Here is a 17,296-nt window from a genome sequence, read left to right on the forward strand (position 1 = left end):
CTATTAAATAAGGAGACTGTGATCTCATCTAGTAAACAAAGCAGTCAGAACCGGTTATAACTGCATGCGTGGTGACCTTGAACATGTTTGAACCTGCATGACAAGCAGCAACACTCTATGACATTCAGTTGATTGTGAGTCGCCATTTAGTTTGGTTGTGTTTTCTGTAGTGTGCCAAAAAAATGCTAAATTTAAAAGTTGAACAACGTGTCAATTTGAATTTTTTAGTAAAATTGCAATAAAATTCCCAAAAGTTAAATCAGTGCTTAACCACTTCAGCCCCGGAAGGATTTACCCCCTTCCTGACCAGAGCACTTTTTACAATTTGGCACTGCGTCGCTTTAACTGCTAATTGCGCGGTCATGCAATGCTGTAACCAAACGAAATTTGCGTCCTTTTCTTCCCACAAATAGAGCTTTCTTTTGATGGTATTTGATCACCTCTGCCGTTTTTATTTTTTGCGCTATACACGGAAAAAGACAGAAAATTTTGAAAAAAAATGATATTTTCTACTTTTTGTTCTAAAAAAAATCCAATAAACTCAATTTTAGTCATACATTTAGGCCAAAATGTATTTGGCCACATGTCTTTGGTAAAAAAAATGTCAATAAGTGTATATTTATTGGTTTGCGCAAAAGTTATAGCGCCTACAAACTAGGGTACATTTTCTGGAATTTACACAGTCTTTAATTTATGACTGCCTATGTCATTTCTTGAGGTGCTAAAATGACAGGGCAGTACAAAACCCCCACAAATGACCCCATTTTGGAAAGTAGACACCCCAAGGAAATTGCTGAGAGGCATGTTGAGCCCATTGAATATTCATTTTTTTTGTCCCAAGTGATTGAATAATGAAAAAAAAAAAAAAAAAAAATTACAAAAAGTTGTCACTAAATGATATATTGCTCACACAGGCCATGGGCATATGTGGAATTGCACCCCAAAATACATTTAGCTGCTTCTCCTGAGTATGGGGATACCACATGTGTGGGACTTTTTGGGAGCCTAGCCGCATACGGGGCCCCGAAAACCAATCACTGCCTTCAGGATTTCTAAGGGCGTACATTTTTGATTTTACTCCTCACTACCTATCACAGTTTTGAAGGCCATAAAATGCCCAGATGGCACAAACCCCCCCCAAATGACCCCATTTTGGAAAGTAGACACCCCAAGCTATTTGCTGAGAGGCATTTTGAGTCCATGGAATATTTTATATTTTGACACAAGTTGCGGGAAAGTGACAATTTATTTATTTTTTTTTTTTTTTTGCACAAAGTTGTCACTAAATGATATATTGCTCACACAGGTCATGGGCATATGTGGAATTGCACCCCAAAATACATTCTGCTGCTTCTCTTGAGTACGGGGATACCACATGTGTGGGACTTTTTAGGAGCCTAGCCGCGTACGGGACCCCGAAAACCAATCACCGCCTTCAGGATTTCTAAGGGTGTACATTTTTGATTTCACTCTTCACTGCCTATCACAGTTTCGGAGGCCATGGAATGCCCAGGTGGCACAAACCCCCTCCAAATGACCCCATTTTGGAAAGTAGACACCCCAAGCTATTTGCTGAGAGGCATGGTGAGTATTTTGCAGCTCTCATTTGTTTTTGAAAATGAAGAAAGACAAAAAAAAAATTTTTTTTTTCTTTTTTTAATTTTCAAAACTTTGTGACAAAAAGTGAGGTCTGCAAAATACTCACTATACCTCTCAGCAAATAGCTTGGGGTGTCTACTTTCCAAAATGGGGTCATTTGGGGGGGGTTTGTGCCACCTGGGCATTCCATGGCCTCCGAGACTGTGATAGGCAGTGAAGAGTGAAATCAAAAATTTACGCCCTTAGAAAGCCTGAAGGCGGTGCTTGGTTTTCGGGGTCCCATACGTGGCTAGGCTCCCAAAAAGTCTCACACATGTGGTATCCCCGTACTCAGGAGAAGCAACAGAATGTATTTTGGGGTGTAATTTCACATATTCCCATGGCATGTTTGAGCAATATATAATTTAGTGACAACTTTGTGCAAAAAAAAAAAAAAAAAAAAAATAATTTGTCTCTTTCCCGCAACTTGTGTCACAATATAAAATATTCCATGGACTCGACATGCCTCTCAGCAAATAGCTTGGGGTGTCTACTTTCCAAAATGGGGTCATTTGGGGGGGTTTGAACTGTCCTGGCATTTTATGCACAACATTTAGAAGCTTATGTCACACATCACCCACTCTTCTAACCACTTGAAGACAAAGCCCTTTCTGACACTTTTTGATTACATGAAAAAATTATTTTTTTTTTGCAACAAAATTACTTTGAACCCCCACACATTATATATTTTTTTAAAGCAAATGCCCTACAGATTAAAATGGTGGGTGTTTAATTTTTTTTTTTCACACAGTATTTGCGCAGCGATTTTTCAAACGCATTTTTTGGGGAAAAAACACACTTTTTTACATTTTAATGCACTAAAACACACTATATTGCCCAAATGTTTGATGAAATAAAAAAGATGATCTTAGGCTGAGTACATGGATACCAAACATGACATGCTTTACAATTGCGCACAAACGTGCAGTGACAACAAAATAAATACATTTTTAAAAGCCTTTAAAAGCCTTTACAGGTTACCACTTTAGATTTACAGAGGAGGTCTACTGCTAAAATTACTGCCCTCGATCTGACCGTCGCGGTGATACCTCACATGCATGGTGCAATTGCTGTTTACATTTGACGCCAGACCGACGCTTGCGTTCGCCTTAGCGCGAGAGCAGGGGGGACAGGGGTGCTTTTTTTTTTTTTTTTTTTTTTTTCTTTATTATTTTTTTGCTTTTTTATCTTATTTTAAAACTGTTCCTTTCATTTTTTTTTTTTTTAATCATTTTTATTGTTATCTCAGGGAATGTAAATATCCCCTATGATAGCAATAGGTAGTGACAGGTACTCTTTTTTGAAAAAATTGGGGTCTATTAGACCCTAGATTTCTCCTCTGCCCTCAAAGCATCTGACCACACCAAGATCGGTATGATAAAATGCTTTCCCAATTTCCCAATGGCGCTATTTACATCCGGCGAAATCTAAGTCATAAAATGCTCGTAGCTTCCGGTTTCTTAGGCCATAGAGATGTTTGGAGCCACTCTGGTCTCTGATCAGCTCTATGGTCAGCTGGCTGAATCACCGGCTGCATTCTCAGGTTCCCTGTTGAGACAGGAGAGCCAGAGAAAAACACGGAAGACGGTGGGGGGGGGGGGCATTCTCTCCCACTGCTTGTAAAAGCAGTCTAGAGGCTAATTAGCCGCTAGGATTGCTTCTACATGAAAGCCGACCGCTGGCTGAAAAGAATGATACCAAGATGATACCTAAACCTGCAAGCATCATTCTGGTATAACCACTCAAAGTTGTGAATGCTGTACCTGAAGACAAAAATATGGTTAACAATAAAGCACAGTAAACGGTAAAGTATAAAAAATTGCAGACCTGAAAAGCAAACATGATAAAACATAATAACAATAAAACATTGCAGAATAGAATACAGTAAAAAAGAGCAGAACAATAGAGAGAATAGAGAGAGAGAGAATAGAGAGAGAACAATAAAACGACAACTATTATTTTTTATTTTATATTTTTGTTTGTGTTTTTTTTTTTTTTTTTTTTTTTTTACACTTTTTTTGTAACTGTAACTTTTATAACTGTAACCGGTTCCAGGTTCGGGTCTCTCAAAATGCGATGGCATCTTGGGAGACCCTGTGAAAGTGTGTCCTGTGCAATGCTGTACCCTACGCTAATACTCAACTAGTGAATGGTAGCGTTCAAAACATTCACCAATGCAAAGACCAGGATTGTCAGGACAGGAGGGACAATAATAGCGGGTGTCACGCCTATATCCGCGCTTGCTGCAGACACAACATCTTTTTTGGGGGGGTTCCTTGGGTAGGGGTACTCGGGAGGACATAAAAATGCCTCTCATGCAGCTGACTGCATTTGGTTGGGGATGTGAATGGGGGAAGTACGGGCGCTGCAGAAGTGGTGGGTTCCCAATTAGGATTGGCGAATGCAGCAGGAAGGGCACTATGGGCATGACGGGCCTGTGTTTGTCTTCTTGGTGGCAGCGGGACACTATTTGTGCTTGCCACCTCACCAGCTTGAACTGCACTTATGGGACTCGCCACGTCACCAAGTGTTACTGCAGTGCTGGTTTGACTATGACCGGGGTGTACTAGGCCGCTGGCGCTTGCCAGTTCACCAAAACGCTACCAAAAAAACTGTTAACGATCGCAGGGATCAGGCCTGACTCTGCGAACGCTGCAGTTATGCATTTAGTGTTTTGTAAGTGACAGTGATCGATCGATACTGCACTTGGGTGGGCTGGGCTGGGCCGGGCGGAGGGGCAAAACGCAGGTGCTAGCAGGTATCTGGGCTGATCCCGCTAACACTGCGTTTTTGGGAACCCTAAACTGCTGGGGACGCCAGTATAGATCTGATCGGATCAGATATTGATCAGTTCAGATACTATACTACTAAGGGAGGTGTACGGTGCGTGCGTGGGTGTTAGCGCTACTGGCACTAACCTGACGCTGCCTGGGGCTGGTGCTTGCCAGTTCACCAAAACGCTACAAAAAAAACTGTTAGCGATCGCAGGGATCAGGCCTGACTCTGCGAACGCTGCAGTTATGCGTTTAGTGTTTTGTAAGTGACAGTGATCGATCGATACTGCACTTGGGTGGGCTGGGCTGGGCCGGGCGGAGGGGTAAAACGCAGTTGCTAGCAGGTATCTGGGTTGATCCCGCTAACACTGCGTTTTTGGGAACCCTAAACTGCTGGGGACGCTAGTATAGATCTGATCGGATCAGATATTGATGTGTTCAGATACTATACCACTAAGGGAGGTGTACGGTGCGTGGGTGTTAGCGGTACTGGCACTAACCTGACGCTGCCTGGGGCTGGTGCTTGCCAGTTCACCAAAATGCTACCAAAAAAACTGTTAGCAATCGCAGGGATCAGGCCTGACTCTGCGAACGCTGCAGTTATGCGTTTAGTGTTTTGTAAGTGACAGTGATTGATCGATACTGCACTTGGGTGGGCTGGGCCGAGCTGGGCGGAGGGGCAAAATACAGGTGCTAGCAGGTATCTGGGCTGATCCCGCTAACACTGTGTTTTTGGGAACCCTAAACTGCTGGGGACGCTAGTATAGATCTGATCGGATCAGATATTGATCCGTACAGATACTATACCACTAAGGGAGGCGTATGCTGTGTGCGTGGGTGTTAGCGGTACTGGCGCTAATCTGACGCTGCCTGGGGCGACGCATTGCACCGCCGGGCGATCAGGGGGCTAAATCTTTATTCGGTAATAAACGGCGGGTGCCCTGACACTATAAAAAATAAACAAACTAACCAGTGTCACCCGTAACGGTTATACGGTGATCAGTGGTGAAAGGGTTAGCTAGGAGGCAATCAAGGGGTTAAAACATTTATTAGGTAGTATATGGGGGTCCCTGTCGCTATAAAACGCTGACGGCGAACCTAAATATTTACGTCCCTAACTAGCGTCACCAGCGACACTAATACAGCGATCAGAAAAATGATCGCTTAGCGACACTGGTGACAGGGGGTGATCAAGGGGTTAAAACTTTATTAGGGGGGGTTAGGGGGGTACCCTAGACCTACAGGGGGCCTAACACTCACTGCCCTGACACTGTAACTGTCACAAACTGACACCAATACAGTAATCAGAAAAAAAAAAAAAAATAAATAAAAAACCTGCTTGGTGTCAGTTTGTGACAGGGGGGGGGGGGGGGGGGGTGATTGGGGGGGGATCGGGGGGCGATCGGGGGGGGGGATCGGGGTGTTTAGTGTGCCTGGCATGTTCTACTGTGTGTAGTGTGTTGGTGCACTTACATTGCAGTCTTCTCTCCTCGGCCCGGAACGGAAAATACCGAGCCGAGGAGAGATGACATCATTTCCTCTGCCTCTGTGTACAATACAGAGGCAGGGAAATGATCCCATTGGCTGAGAGCGATCGCGAGGGGGGGGCCACGAATGGATGGCCTCCCCCTCACCTCCGATCGCCGGGGGAGATTTGCCGACCGCCGCAGGCACCGGGGGGGGTCCGATCGGACCCCCCACCCGCGGGCAGGCAAGGACGTACATATACGTCCTTTTGCCTGCCCGTGCCATTCTGCCGACGTATATAGTCGTGCGGCGGTCGGCAAGTGGTTAAAGGGACACGTTTTGAGTCAGTTGATGGTGTAAAGAAGAAAACGGCAGATGTGTTGAAACAGCTGACAGAAATTGATTTTCTCCATGCCTTCGACCAGTGAAAAACAAGACTGCAGCAATGTATTAGTGCAAATGGGGAATATATTGAAGGTCGACAAGCATTACATTTGTAATACATAAAAAGGTGAGTTATTTATTCAGTCTCGTTATTTAATAGACACACCTCGTACACCTAAACAACTATTATTATATGAACCTGGTTATTTATGCCTATAAGATAAGATATACAAAAATAGGTATAGTAAATGTATGTATCTCTCATCTATAGCTTGTGTAAATAAAACTTAGCACCATAATACTAATTTCACATTAAAAAATCAGCAATTCCATTTTAAGCCCTAGTTGTCAAATGTATATATACCATCATTTATGCAAACAATAAAAAAATTGCTAATTTAATTCTATTGCAATTTCTCTTTTCATCAAACCTCACACCCAATTAGAGATCCTGTTGTTTACCAATGGTGATTAACGACTAGGACTAAACAATAGTAAATGGCTATACCAATTCTGCATCTGCATTACAAAGCCAGTCATTGTGCTATATTACTTCGGCTGCTCATGAACACAAACAATAATATCTCTGTCTAAACCATCAATGTGCGTGAAGTCATCCAATAAACTGAACACAATAGTGTTAATATATCCTAGTTGGAAACCTACATACATTTTGTTCCTAGGAACATGTTAAAAACAAACATGAAAATATACAATTTCTTTAATGTAAACTGCATGGAGGTAAAAATTAATGGCAAGTTCATGAAAAGCACAGGGCGTCATGCATTCAGAGAAAACAGCATATATTCCACCACTTCCAAAATGTTCATCAGACGATCTCTGGCATATAGATTGCAGCACTAGGAAGAATATCCAATTGTAAATGGCATTTTATAAATACATTAAAGCAAGAATTAAAAAAATATCATAAACCTTTCATAATTTCCTGAAATGTTTGTAAGCAATTTATAGAGTACCTTCGTCTTTGATCATATTATATAAGATGTGAATGATTAGTAATGAAGCAATGAAGGTCCAAAGTGCAGATTACACAAATATATAAAAAATGTGGCAACCACCCCAATCTGTAACTATCCAACTATATCTAAATATAGCTAACTATATCAGCATGCTGGATAATATATATGTATATAGATAGATAGATAGATAGATAGATAGATAGATAGATAGATAGATAGATAGATAGATAGATAGATAGATAGATAGATAGATAGATAGATAGATAGATAGATAGATATTATAATAATCTAATTAAACCATATGATGTGTTTGGAAAATGACTGACCAACAATCATGAAAATAGGGAAATAAAGGAAAATACTGATGCATGGTGATTATTAGATCTTGCACATTTCTAACAAGAAATATGTCTGTGCATGTTTTGATTTAGCTATAATCAAATTATAATATGCAGTATCAAAAATATTGTACTAGACTACTAAATTTACTTTTAATGCTGAAATGTCCTTCAAAAACACTTCCTTCTCTTTCATCCACACTTCTTTCTCCCTCCTGTGACGCCTCCTGAGCTCATCACATTTCTTCTTGTAACACAGGTTCTGTTCCTGGGGGTCCGGTCTATTCCCTTGATGTGACAAACCATTCAAGACAGATGTGGACCCTGTCTCCTTGATGCCTCTTAATGGACTGCGACTTCTGGATCTGTCTCTTACCCTACAGCTGATCCCAGACATATTACAAGTTCCATACCTGCACTGGTATCTTTGGCAATTACATAACCCTGGCACATTCTCGGCTCCATTCCACATAGCTTGATCAGACACAACAGATGAGATATGGACCTATTCCCTCCCCCTTGTTGTCGCCTTGCGCCTCCTTAGGTGTAAACACCCATCATTAGCTGTTGCAAAAAAGTTCCTTCTGGATCACGAGTCTTTGGCACCTGTATTATGTTGACTCATCCGTATTTTCCATGCTTCTAGAAGGTCACCAGAATGCCTCTGCTAATAAATGTCCTCATTTAGTCTCAGCTCTTACCAACCAGCCAAAGTGGACCTCCTAATCAACAACTTCCTATTGCCTACAAGCCAGGAAAAGAGGGAAAACCTATCTGAGCTCTATACAGCTTCTAAATCTAAGCCCCTTCTGACGTAAAAGCATGTCTGTTATTTTTAACCAGTAGACATCGTGGCAGGACATTCTCCATAAATATATACATATACGCCGAGGCTCATAAACAAAAAAATTCTACAGGTGAAAAAAATGTGTTGCTTCTTCTAAATAAAGAACGTGCTTGCTAAATTCATCTATGATCTTACACCTCTTGTCAGCTGTTAAGAAAAACTGACAAAAAAGGAGAGCTATGATAACCAACTAGTGACATACTAGTAACAGTGGCACTTGTCAATACTGCCTAGTTAATAAATCACTGTCTTAAAGAGCGTATGAACAGCTGAAGTGTTTGTGGAGGTCTCCTCCTGGGTCCTCCACAAGTAAGCTGTATTTCAGCTAGACAAATCACTCTTATTTTGTTGCAGAAAATAAAAGAATATCTGTAAGATCTTACCTTTCCGGTGGGGTTCCTAACACTCCGTTCAATGTTTTCAATTTTCAGTGCAGTACCATAAGCAGCTGGATGCAGACATCAGTATGGATTGCTGTACAGAATCTCTATGAAGCTCTTCCAACTAAAACGAGACAGAGATCAAGGCAGTCACTTACTCCAGCTGCAATGTGCAGAGAAAACCGTTTGCAGGAGGGGAAGAAAAAAAAATAGCAACATTCAAATGTTCAAAACTAGGACAGAATAAAAATGACCCAGGAAGATGAGTCCCCCCCGTGACGTCAGCTTGGGAGTGGACAGCTCTAAAGCTTTCATATCCAGCCCCCCGTTCTGTAACTTTAGATCTGCTGGTATTCCGTGTAAACAACCTCACGTCCAAGACAGTTTTAGCCTTTATAGTGGAGCTCACAATTTCATAAGCCTAAAAACAAAAGGAGGTGAATTCACATCAAATCCTTGATAGCTGCCAATTTTAGTTTGAAGATATACAAGGCAGGCTTTGTGTTTTTTATGGCTGAATGAAATAATGTGCTGTTAAAACAGCCACAAGGAGAACTTTGTTCCAAGTATGTTAACTAAACAATTAGGCATTAAAAAAAAAAAAAAATATATATATATATATATATATATATATATATATATATATATATTAACATATATATATAAGGAGTTAGAAAAGGTAATACAATAACATTTGTGAAGGTTATCAGCGATATATAATGTAATCCACATAATCACTAAACAGAGTTTACAAATGACAAATCAACATGTTAAACTACATGTTCAAGACACCTTCCGCTGAAAAATTACACACTATGAAAACTGTACCCCTGCTCCTCTCGTTATCACTATACTCTCTCCTCCCATCAGAATGTGCACTGCAACCCAATGAATTGGCAAATTGTGCTGCTTTTACCTTTCCCAGTCTGAGCTCTGCTCTGGAGGGGATTGTAAGGCCCCTTTCACTTGGGGCAGGCTCCGATTAGATCAGCAGGGCATCTGTCCATTCCATGGAATCCATGTTTTTAGATGTGCATAGAAGCGTTCAGTATTCTGCAGTGGTATCCCTCTATGGCAGTGATGGCGAATCTTGGCATCCCAGATGTTTTGGAACTACATTTCCCATGATGCTCATGCACTCTGCAGTGTACTTGAGCATCATGGGAAATTTAGTTCCAAAACATCTGGGATGCCAGGGTTCGTTAATCACTGCTCTATGGTTTCGGATGGCTCACAGTTATCAGTGTTAATTTTATAGATGACAATATTTTTGTCATAGTTATCGTCAGCTGCATGTTTTCATTGACAGGGGAATACCCTTCTGTCTGCGGCCATATCACCTATATTTTCAGTGACAAAAACTAAACGAATAAAATTCTGTTTCAATTTAGATGATTAAAATGAGACTAAATCTAAAATGGCATTTTAGTCAAAAGACTATGACTAAAACTAAATCTAAATTTGGCGTCAAAATTAACAGTGGTCAAAAAGCAATATTCTTGTTTCTTTACAAAACTTGGTTTTATTACACAAAGATGTTACTTGATACTTCTTTTTGTTATTAACAAAGAACTGTTAAAGTTTTTATATTCAGGTAATATGTGCAATGGCATTACAGTCAATAGAGTTTACAGGTTTTTTTTTGTTTTTTTTTATATTTTAAAGTTGTGCTTCTGTTTGTCAAAAAAGCAATATTTTTATTTGTTTATGATACTGGAGATTTTTGTCAAATAAAATGTACTGGAGATTTTAGTCGACTAAAATATGACTAAAACTAAAACAATTCAGATGACTAAAATACGACTAAAACTAAAATGGCATTTTAGTTAAAAGACTTTGACTAAAACTAAATTGAAAAGTAACACTGTCAGTTAGTCGTTCATAATGACTTATAATGCTGACAGATTTTTTATCGCTATAATTGTAGACACACGATAATAAATTTCTTCCTGAGGAAGCGTGCTTTGTTCTGTGAAACATGTAGAAGATTCTAATGTGTCATATTTTGGAATCCATGATGGAATGCTATACTTTGAGCGATATATCTCATCATTTGGCATACCAATTGTGATCCTAATATTGTTAATCTGTAATATGCCAAATACAGTACATCACTTTCTTTCCGGTATTATGCCCGATAAGGCTATTTTAAAGATCGAATCATTTTTTGGAAGATAGCTCCATAGAAGGCAATGGATGATAATAAAATATATATTTAGAATAGCAGAAGTGAAGTACACAGCATATAATCCAACTCATTCAAGCACAACCAAAAGCGTCTGCGGCAGGCGTGTGCGGTTACCACACTCAGTCAGGCTTCACCTGATATGTTTCACTCAAAAGGGCTTTCTCAAAGGAAGGAGGCTCCTTGGGTGAGTTTGATTATACGCTATGTACTTTACTGCTGCTACTGTAAGTGCATTATCCCGTTATTAACTACTTGGCTACTGGGCACCTTTACCCCCTTTCTACCCAAGCCAATTTTCAGCTTTCAGCGCTGTCACACTTTGAATGACAATTGCACCGTCATGCAATGTTGTACCCAAACAAAATTTTTATCATTTTTTTTTTGAGACAGACAGATTTTTCTTTTGGTGGTATTAATCACCACTGGGTTTTTTATTTTTTGCTAAAAACTTTGAAAAAAAAAAAAGTTTTTCTTAGCTTCTGTTATAAAATGTTGTAAATAAGTATTTTTTCTCCTTCACCGATGGGGAGGCACTAATATGCAGCACTGATAGGTCACACTTATGGGAAATAATAGGCTGCATTGTTGGGCACTGATTGGCAGCACTGATGAGTAGGCACTGCTGGGCACTAATTGGCATCACTGCTGGGCACTGATGATCAGTGCCCTGATTATCTGTGCAGATCTCTCCTGTGAGGAAATGCCGTTGATTGGCTCTCCTCTCACGCTGTCAGTGTGAGAAGAATGCCAATAACTAGCATTGCCTTGTTTACATGTGATCAGCTGTGATTGGACACAGCTGATCACATGGGTAAAGAGCCTTGTCGTTGAATGGAGGAGTTTCCCCTCATGGGCTCTTTACCGAGATCGGTGATGCGCCGTGTCCCAGGGATCAAGCTCATCACTGACCGATGCGCTGCACGCAAGCACGGTGAGAGTGGGACAACATCACATGTCGTCCCAAAATGAGAGAGACACCTTGCACCCGTCATTTCACTATAAAGCAGTAGGGAGGTGCTTAAACATGTTTTAAGCTTACTGCACCATGAGGCTGCCCCTTTTTTTTATATATGTTGATGTTCTCCTTTTTTTATATACGTTGATGTTCTGCTTTTTTTTATATATGTTGATGCTCTCCTTTTTAATATATGTTGATGCTGTGGCTGTGAATACCATCCAATCTGGTCTTATGCTGATGATCCATGTTGGGTGGATGACCCTTTGAGCAGAGTGGTTTTACTACACATGACAGTCTGAGCCGATGATCTACGCTGTATGGATAGACCTTTGAGCAAGCTATCTGAGTGTTACCTTTCTCATGTGCGTATTTAGATCTCCAGTGCTGAGATCTATTATATTTGGTAAGCAGCTTTGCATGTCTGGTTTCACTCAAGCACTGGAGCACTTTATGGGAATATTTTTTTGGCACTGTGAACACTTTTCATCACTGGATTTCATTGATTAATTGGGACTTTATTTGCGGGACTATGTTACATACAAGTTTATTCATTTTTTCTTTGATTTTATTTTTGTGATGGAGTTACATACTGTACCTTCTGCACTTTTTTATTGGACATTTTATTACATATTTTTTTTTTTTTGCATTGTTTTGGACTTTGTTATATATGTTCAGAACTCTTTTGCACTTTATATGTTTGCACATTATATATTTTTGCACTTGTTTATATCATGTTGATGCCGTTTCTTTATTTTTATTTACATGGTTGATTTAGTGGGTTAACAACAACAACTGTCTTTCTTAATTCTTCTTTTCTTTCAATTTTCGTGGAAATACAGTGGAAAGGGATTGGAACAGCTGTCAGGTTTTTATTGCTGTCAGTGCCCCATCATCACCTTTCTATCTGGATAAAAGGAACAAACCATCCATTCCTGACCACAGGACAGGCAAACAGGTACAGGTAGACGCGTTTCACACAGCGGCGTTGCGCTTATTAAATAAGAAACGCGTCTACCTGTACCTGTTTTCCTGTCCTGTTTTGTTATTCATGTTACGGATTTTACAATAAAGAGATTCATCACTACCTCTGTGTGCAGCCATCCATTCCTTTTGTCCAAATTGCACGGCTGGCGAGCCGAGGCTAACACCCCTGGGAGGAGTCCATTCCCCAGCCTACCTGGTTCCATCACATACCTGGAGTGGCCTTTTCTTTTCCTATTACATTTTCTATCTGTCCTGGTGACCATTATCACAGAGTGTGAAAGTGAAAGAAAATCTTAAAGCAGAAGTAAACCCATCTATAAAACAATTTCATTTCTGCTACGTGCCGGAAATGTAACACTCGCATTGGTTGTGCTCTCAACCAAACTGTCAAACCATCCAATGGCTGGCGTCATAACTGATCACGTGGAGCATTATGGTACTTGTAGATTAAACAAAGGCAAAGAAGGCAGCTTCCTTGGCTGAAAACGATAGGAGGGTTTACTTACACTTTAAATTTCAAGTGGTCACCAGAACAGGAATAGAGGGGAAATCTTCCAAGGGGAGCACTAGTTCAAGTGACCTGGTGATAGGGCTGTGAGACAGGAAGTGAAAGGAAATCTCCTCAAAGGGACAGAAATGGCACAAAAAACTAACAGAGGTTACAACCCTCCCTTACTCTATTTAAAAAATGTATAAAAAGTTTTGCCTTTAGTTCGATTTTAATCACTAGAGTTCTTTGAGAGCGTTCTGTATGCCCCAGGGTCAAAACAAGCTCATGGGTACAGTAACAGCCATCATCTTGTTTCTATTTTCTTCAGCAGGCTCAGGACTTTTAGGTAAAAGAGAACGGGTGGCTATAGAACCACCCAACCACTTTTACATGATTTAAGTGGCACCCTTAGTTTTTGCATGGGTTCACAATACCCCTACTGTGGTTGCAAGTCTCTCAAACTCCTCCTGGGGACCTGAGACCACAATAAACACTGTCTGTTCCCTGACATCTACTATAGAGTGTGAACATGGAAGAGTTAAGCACTTCCATGTTACCTGCCCAATGCTATCACATAATGCTATTAATTAATTAATGCTATGCAATAAAGTAAAAAAAAAAAAAAGTGTTAAAAATGTAAAATATTAAAATAAAAAAGCACTTTGACTGTCCCATGCACATGACTGCAAACACGTGTATGTAAACCACTATTGTGCAACACATTTTGTGTACTAAAAACAAATGACATAATATAGGAGTAGTGCAGCAGTTGGACTATCCATCCCACCCCCCACCCCACCCCCCCATACGTGATCTACATATCAATCCCTCGAACTTCATCAAACCAGTGATGTCAAGCTTAATAATAATAAACAAAAAAAGTCAGGTACAGGCAAAAGGTGAGTGAATGGTCAAAGGGACTTTCACTGAGCAGTGGGAGTGGAGCGCATGGAGTTGTTTGTGCATATGGAAAACAGTAGTTTCAAGTAATAAAAAAGAAAACTTCCCAGAAGGCTTACAGAGTGGACCTATATTAGATATATATGTGCATATCTCACTAAACAGATTGTTTTTTTTTTTAATTATTAAAGTGTTTGTTACCACAATATTTTATATTCCTGATATGTGCCTGCTGTACCATATGCTTGTATGAGAATTATCCTGTTTGGTTTGTATTGCTTCCTTTGTGTGAAATCGCTGGTGGTCCTGACAGTCCCTCTACTTTCCCATTAAAAACTGACCACACTAAGCAGGAGCAAACACAGTGGTCAGTTTTTCTAGCTATGCTGGGAACTCAGCCTACTCTCCTCCAATGATCAGACTTGTCCTAATATTCCCCCCCTGCACAGCCTTTCACTGGGAAGATTAGTGTACTGCAGTTTCTCCTCCCCTAGCTCTTATGCAGCTGAGAACAGAGGGAATGTGATCACCTATAAAAAAAGGGAAAGGGGTATTTAAAATGTTTTTTTTTTTAATCTATACACAAATGTTTTGCCTTTCATTTCTATTTTAAACTGAATGGGTTTTTTGTAGGGTGAGGGTTTGCAATCACTTTAAGTTTGCACATCACTGGTTTGAAAGCACATGATGTGTAGTTCAGGTATGAGGAGAGATACTACAGAGCGCTGAACTACTCATACATTATTTGTTTAGCTGTTTGTGTTCAAGTTCTAGTGCTGGCAGCTGCAGGGACATGCGGTGAGGTCAGTGGCTGGTGAGGCACTGGCTAGTATCAGAGCCAGATACACACAGGTTACATATTTACACATTACGTATTCGATTCTCATTAGCTACCAACAGTCCTATTTTTTTTTAAAACAAGTCCTTATGTTCGTTAAATTAGTAAACTATGAGACCTAATGAAAGTGCCATATATAATCTATATAATAAAAGAATAGAACCTTAACCATTCTCTGATTATATAAATTATATATAGCACCTTCATTAGTACTCATTGGGGTTGATTTACTAAAGGCAAATCCACTCTTGCACTACAAGTGCAGTCGCTGTAAATCTGAGAGGAAAATCTGAAATGAGGGGGATCTCTGCCGATTTTATCATCCAATCATGTACAAGCTAAAATGCTGTTTTTTATTTTCCTTGCATGTCCACCTCAGATCTACAACGGCTGCAATTCCAAGTGCACTTGTAGTGCAAAGTGGATTTGCCTTTAGTAAATAAACCCCATTGCTTACTAATTTAACCAGCATAAGCACTTGTTTTAGCATATGTAAACAGCGCTCAAACCACACAAGTGAGGTATCGCCGCGAACATTAGAGCGGGATCAATAATTCTAGTACTGGACCTCCTCTGTTACTCTAAACATGTAACCTGTAAAAAAATTTAAAGCGTCGCCTATGGAGATTTTTAAGTACTGAAGTTTAGCGCCATTCCACAAGTGTGTTCAATTTTAAAACGTGACATGTTAGGTAACCATTTACTTGGCGTAACATCATCTTTCACAATATATAAAAAAATAGAGCTAACTTTAGTGTTTTTTTAATTGTTTTTATTCATGTAACTGTTTTTTTCCCAAAAAAAGCATTTAAAAAAATTGCTGCGCAAATACCGTGTGACATAAAAAGTTGCAATGACCACCATTTTATTCCCTAGGGTGTCTGCTAAGAAAAACAAGATAAATATAAAGTTTGTAGGTTTTGAGTAATTTTTCTAGCGAAAAAGTGATGCTTTTTTATGTAGAAGTGTCAGAATTGGCCTGGGTGGCAAGTGGTTAATTACCATACGTAAGTAATATACAAATAATTATATATTGTTTTTAAGGTAATTTACTATATTTTCAAAAACTGTACTCAAGCAGGTGGCTTAACAGACAAATTACTGAAGTTTGAAGTTCTAACTTCCAAACAGTAATTTCACAGTAAATAAATAATAAATTATTATGTTATAACATATAGCATAATAATATTTTATTTAGCTTGATTAAAAAAGCAGCAGATTCTCCCTCTTAGGTCTCATGTACTCTGCTGCTGGTAAACTGATGTTCAGAGGCAGTTGGCTGCTTTTTTCAGCTGCCCCTGAACTCATCCAATGTTATCTTATGTGTACATGCACACAGGTTTGTTTAATGTCGTTTTTAGGCAGTTGCCCTTTAGAGGCTTTTCTTTGAAGGCAAAAAAATGAATTCAGACGCCAACATTCCCGACGTTTCAGACGCCAAACGCCGCTAAACGCGGTACTGGAGTTTAGCCGCATTTCGTTTACAGGTGTTTTTCATTTTTGACTATTTTGAAAAAAAAACAAAAAACAAACATTTTTTTTTTACATTTTTTTTTCAAACGCTTCTAAAAGCAAAAGCAGCAAAACGCGGAAAAAAGGGACGTTTTAAACGTGGGTTTTTATCTGTCAAGTTAAATCGTTCAGGAGCGGTTGTAAAAACGTCCTGTGTACATTAAGCCTTAACTGTGTGAGAAAAACATGGGATTTTGGGTAAACCTTATACCCATAAACCCATATTTTTTCCTTGTAGTTAAGAGGGCTGGGCTGGAAGGGAGCATTTGTCTTGTAGACACGTGCCGCTTCTATGACACTGCAGTGAGAGGAGAGGCTCCACTGCAGCATTTTTATTAGATAGCTTAGACCAATGGTGCTTTACCATTGGTCCAAGGCTCCAAGTTGTCCATTGAGCTCAATGCTTCTGACAAGAAGTGAGAGGCACAGTGAGCTCATCCTCTCAGTCTGCTGCAAACAGCGTGTGCCAGTTTGTATTTAAACTGGCCGCTCTGTATGTACCTTCTGACAGGCTGCACAAGGAACCCCGTATCCCCATAAACCATAGGTGCTAGGAGCCTCAAATTTCGACCAGTGGTGGGGTAGGACTTCAACTACCTACCACCCCCCCCCGCCCCC

The 17,296-nt window shown here is 39.9% G+C and overlaps 1 protein-coding gene across 6 annotated transcripts in view; it reads right to left on the reverse strand.

Annotated features, from left to right (window-relative positions):
* The window catches only part of MTCL3 (MTCL family member 3), a 159,704-nt gene that overhangs the window by 57,120 nt on the left and 85,288 nt on the right, over positions 1–17,296 (reverse strand). For 3 of the 6 annotated variants that reach the window (XM_073627223.1, XM_073627225.1, XM_073627220.1), the window contains one exon: positions 8,812–8,932. Coding sequence is in view for 1 of the 6 variants with exons in the window: in XM_073627219.1 (XP_073483320.1) it covers positions 7,733–7,978 (246 nt within the window). In the remaining 5 variants the exon portion in view is untranslated. The other 3 variants (XM_073627221.1, XM_073627222.1, XM_073627219.1) reach the window with 3 other exon arrangements.

The sequence above is a fragment of the Aquarana catesbeiana genome, linkage group LG04 (assembly GCF_042186555.1).
Source record: "Aquarana catesbeiana isolate 2022-GZ linkage group LG04, ASM4218655v1, whole genome shotgun sequence".
Lineage (NCBI taxonomy): Eukaryota > Metazoa > Chordata > Amphibia > Anura > Ranidae > Aquarana > Aquarana catesbeiana.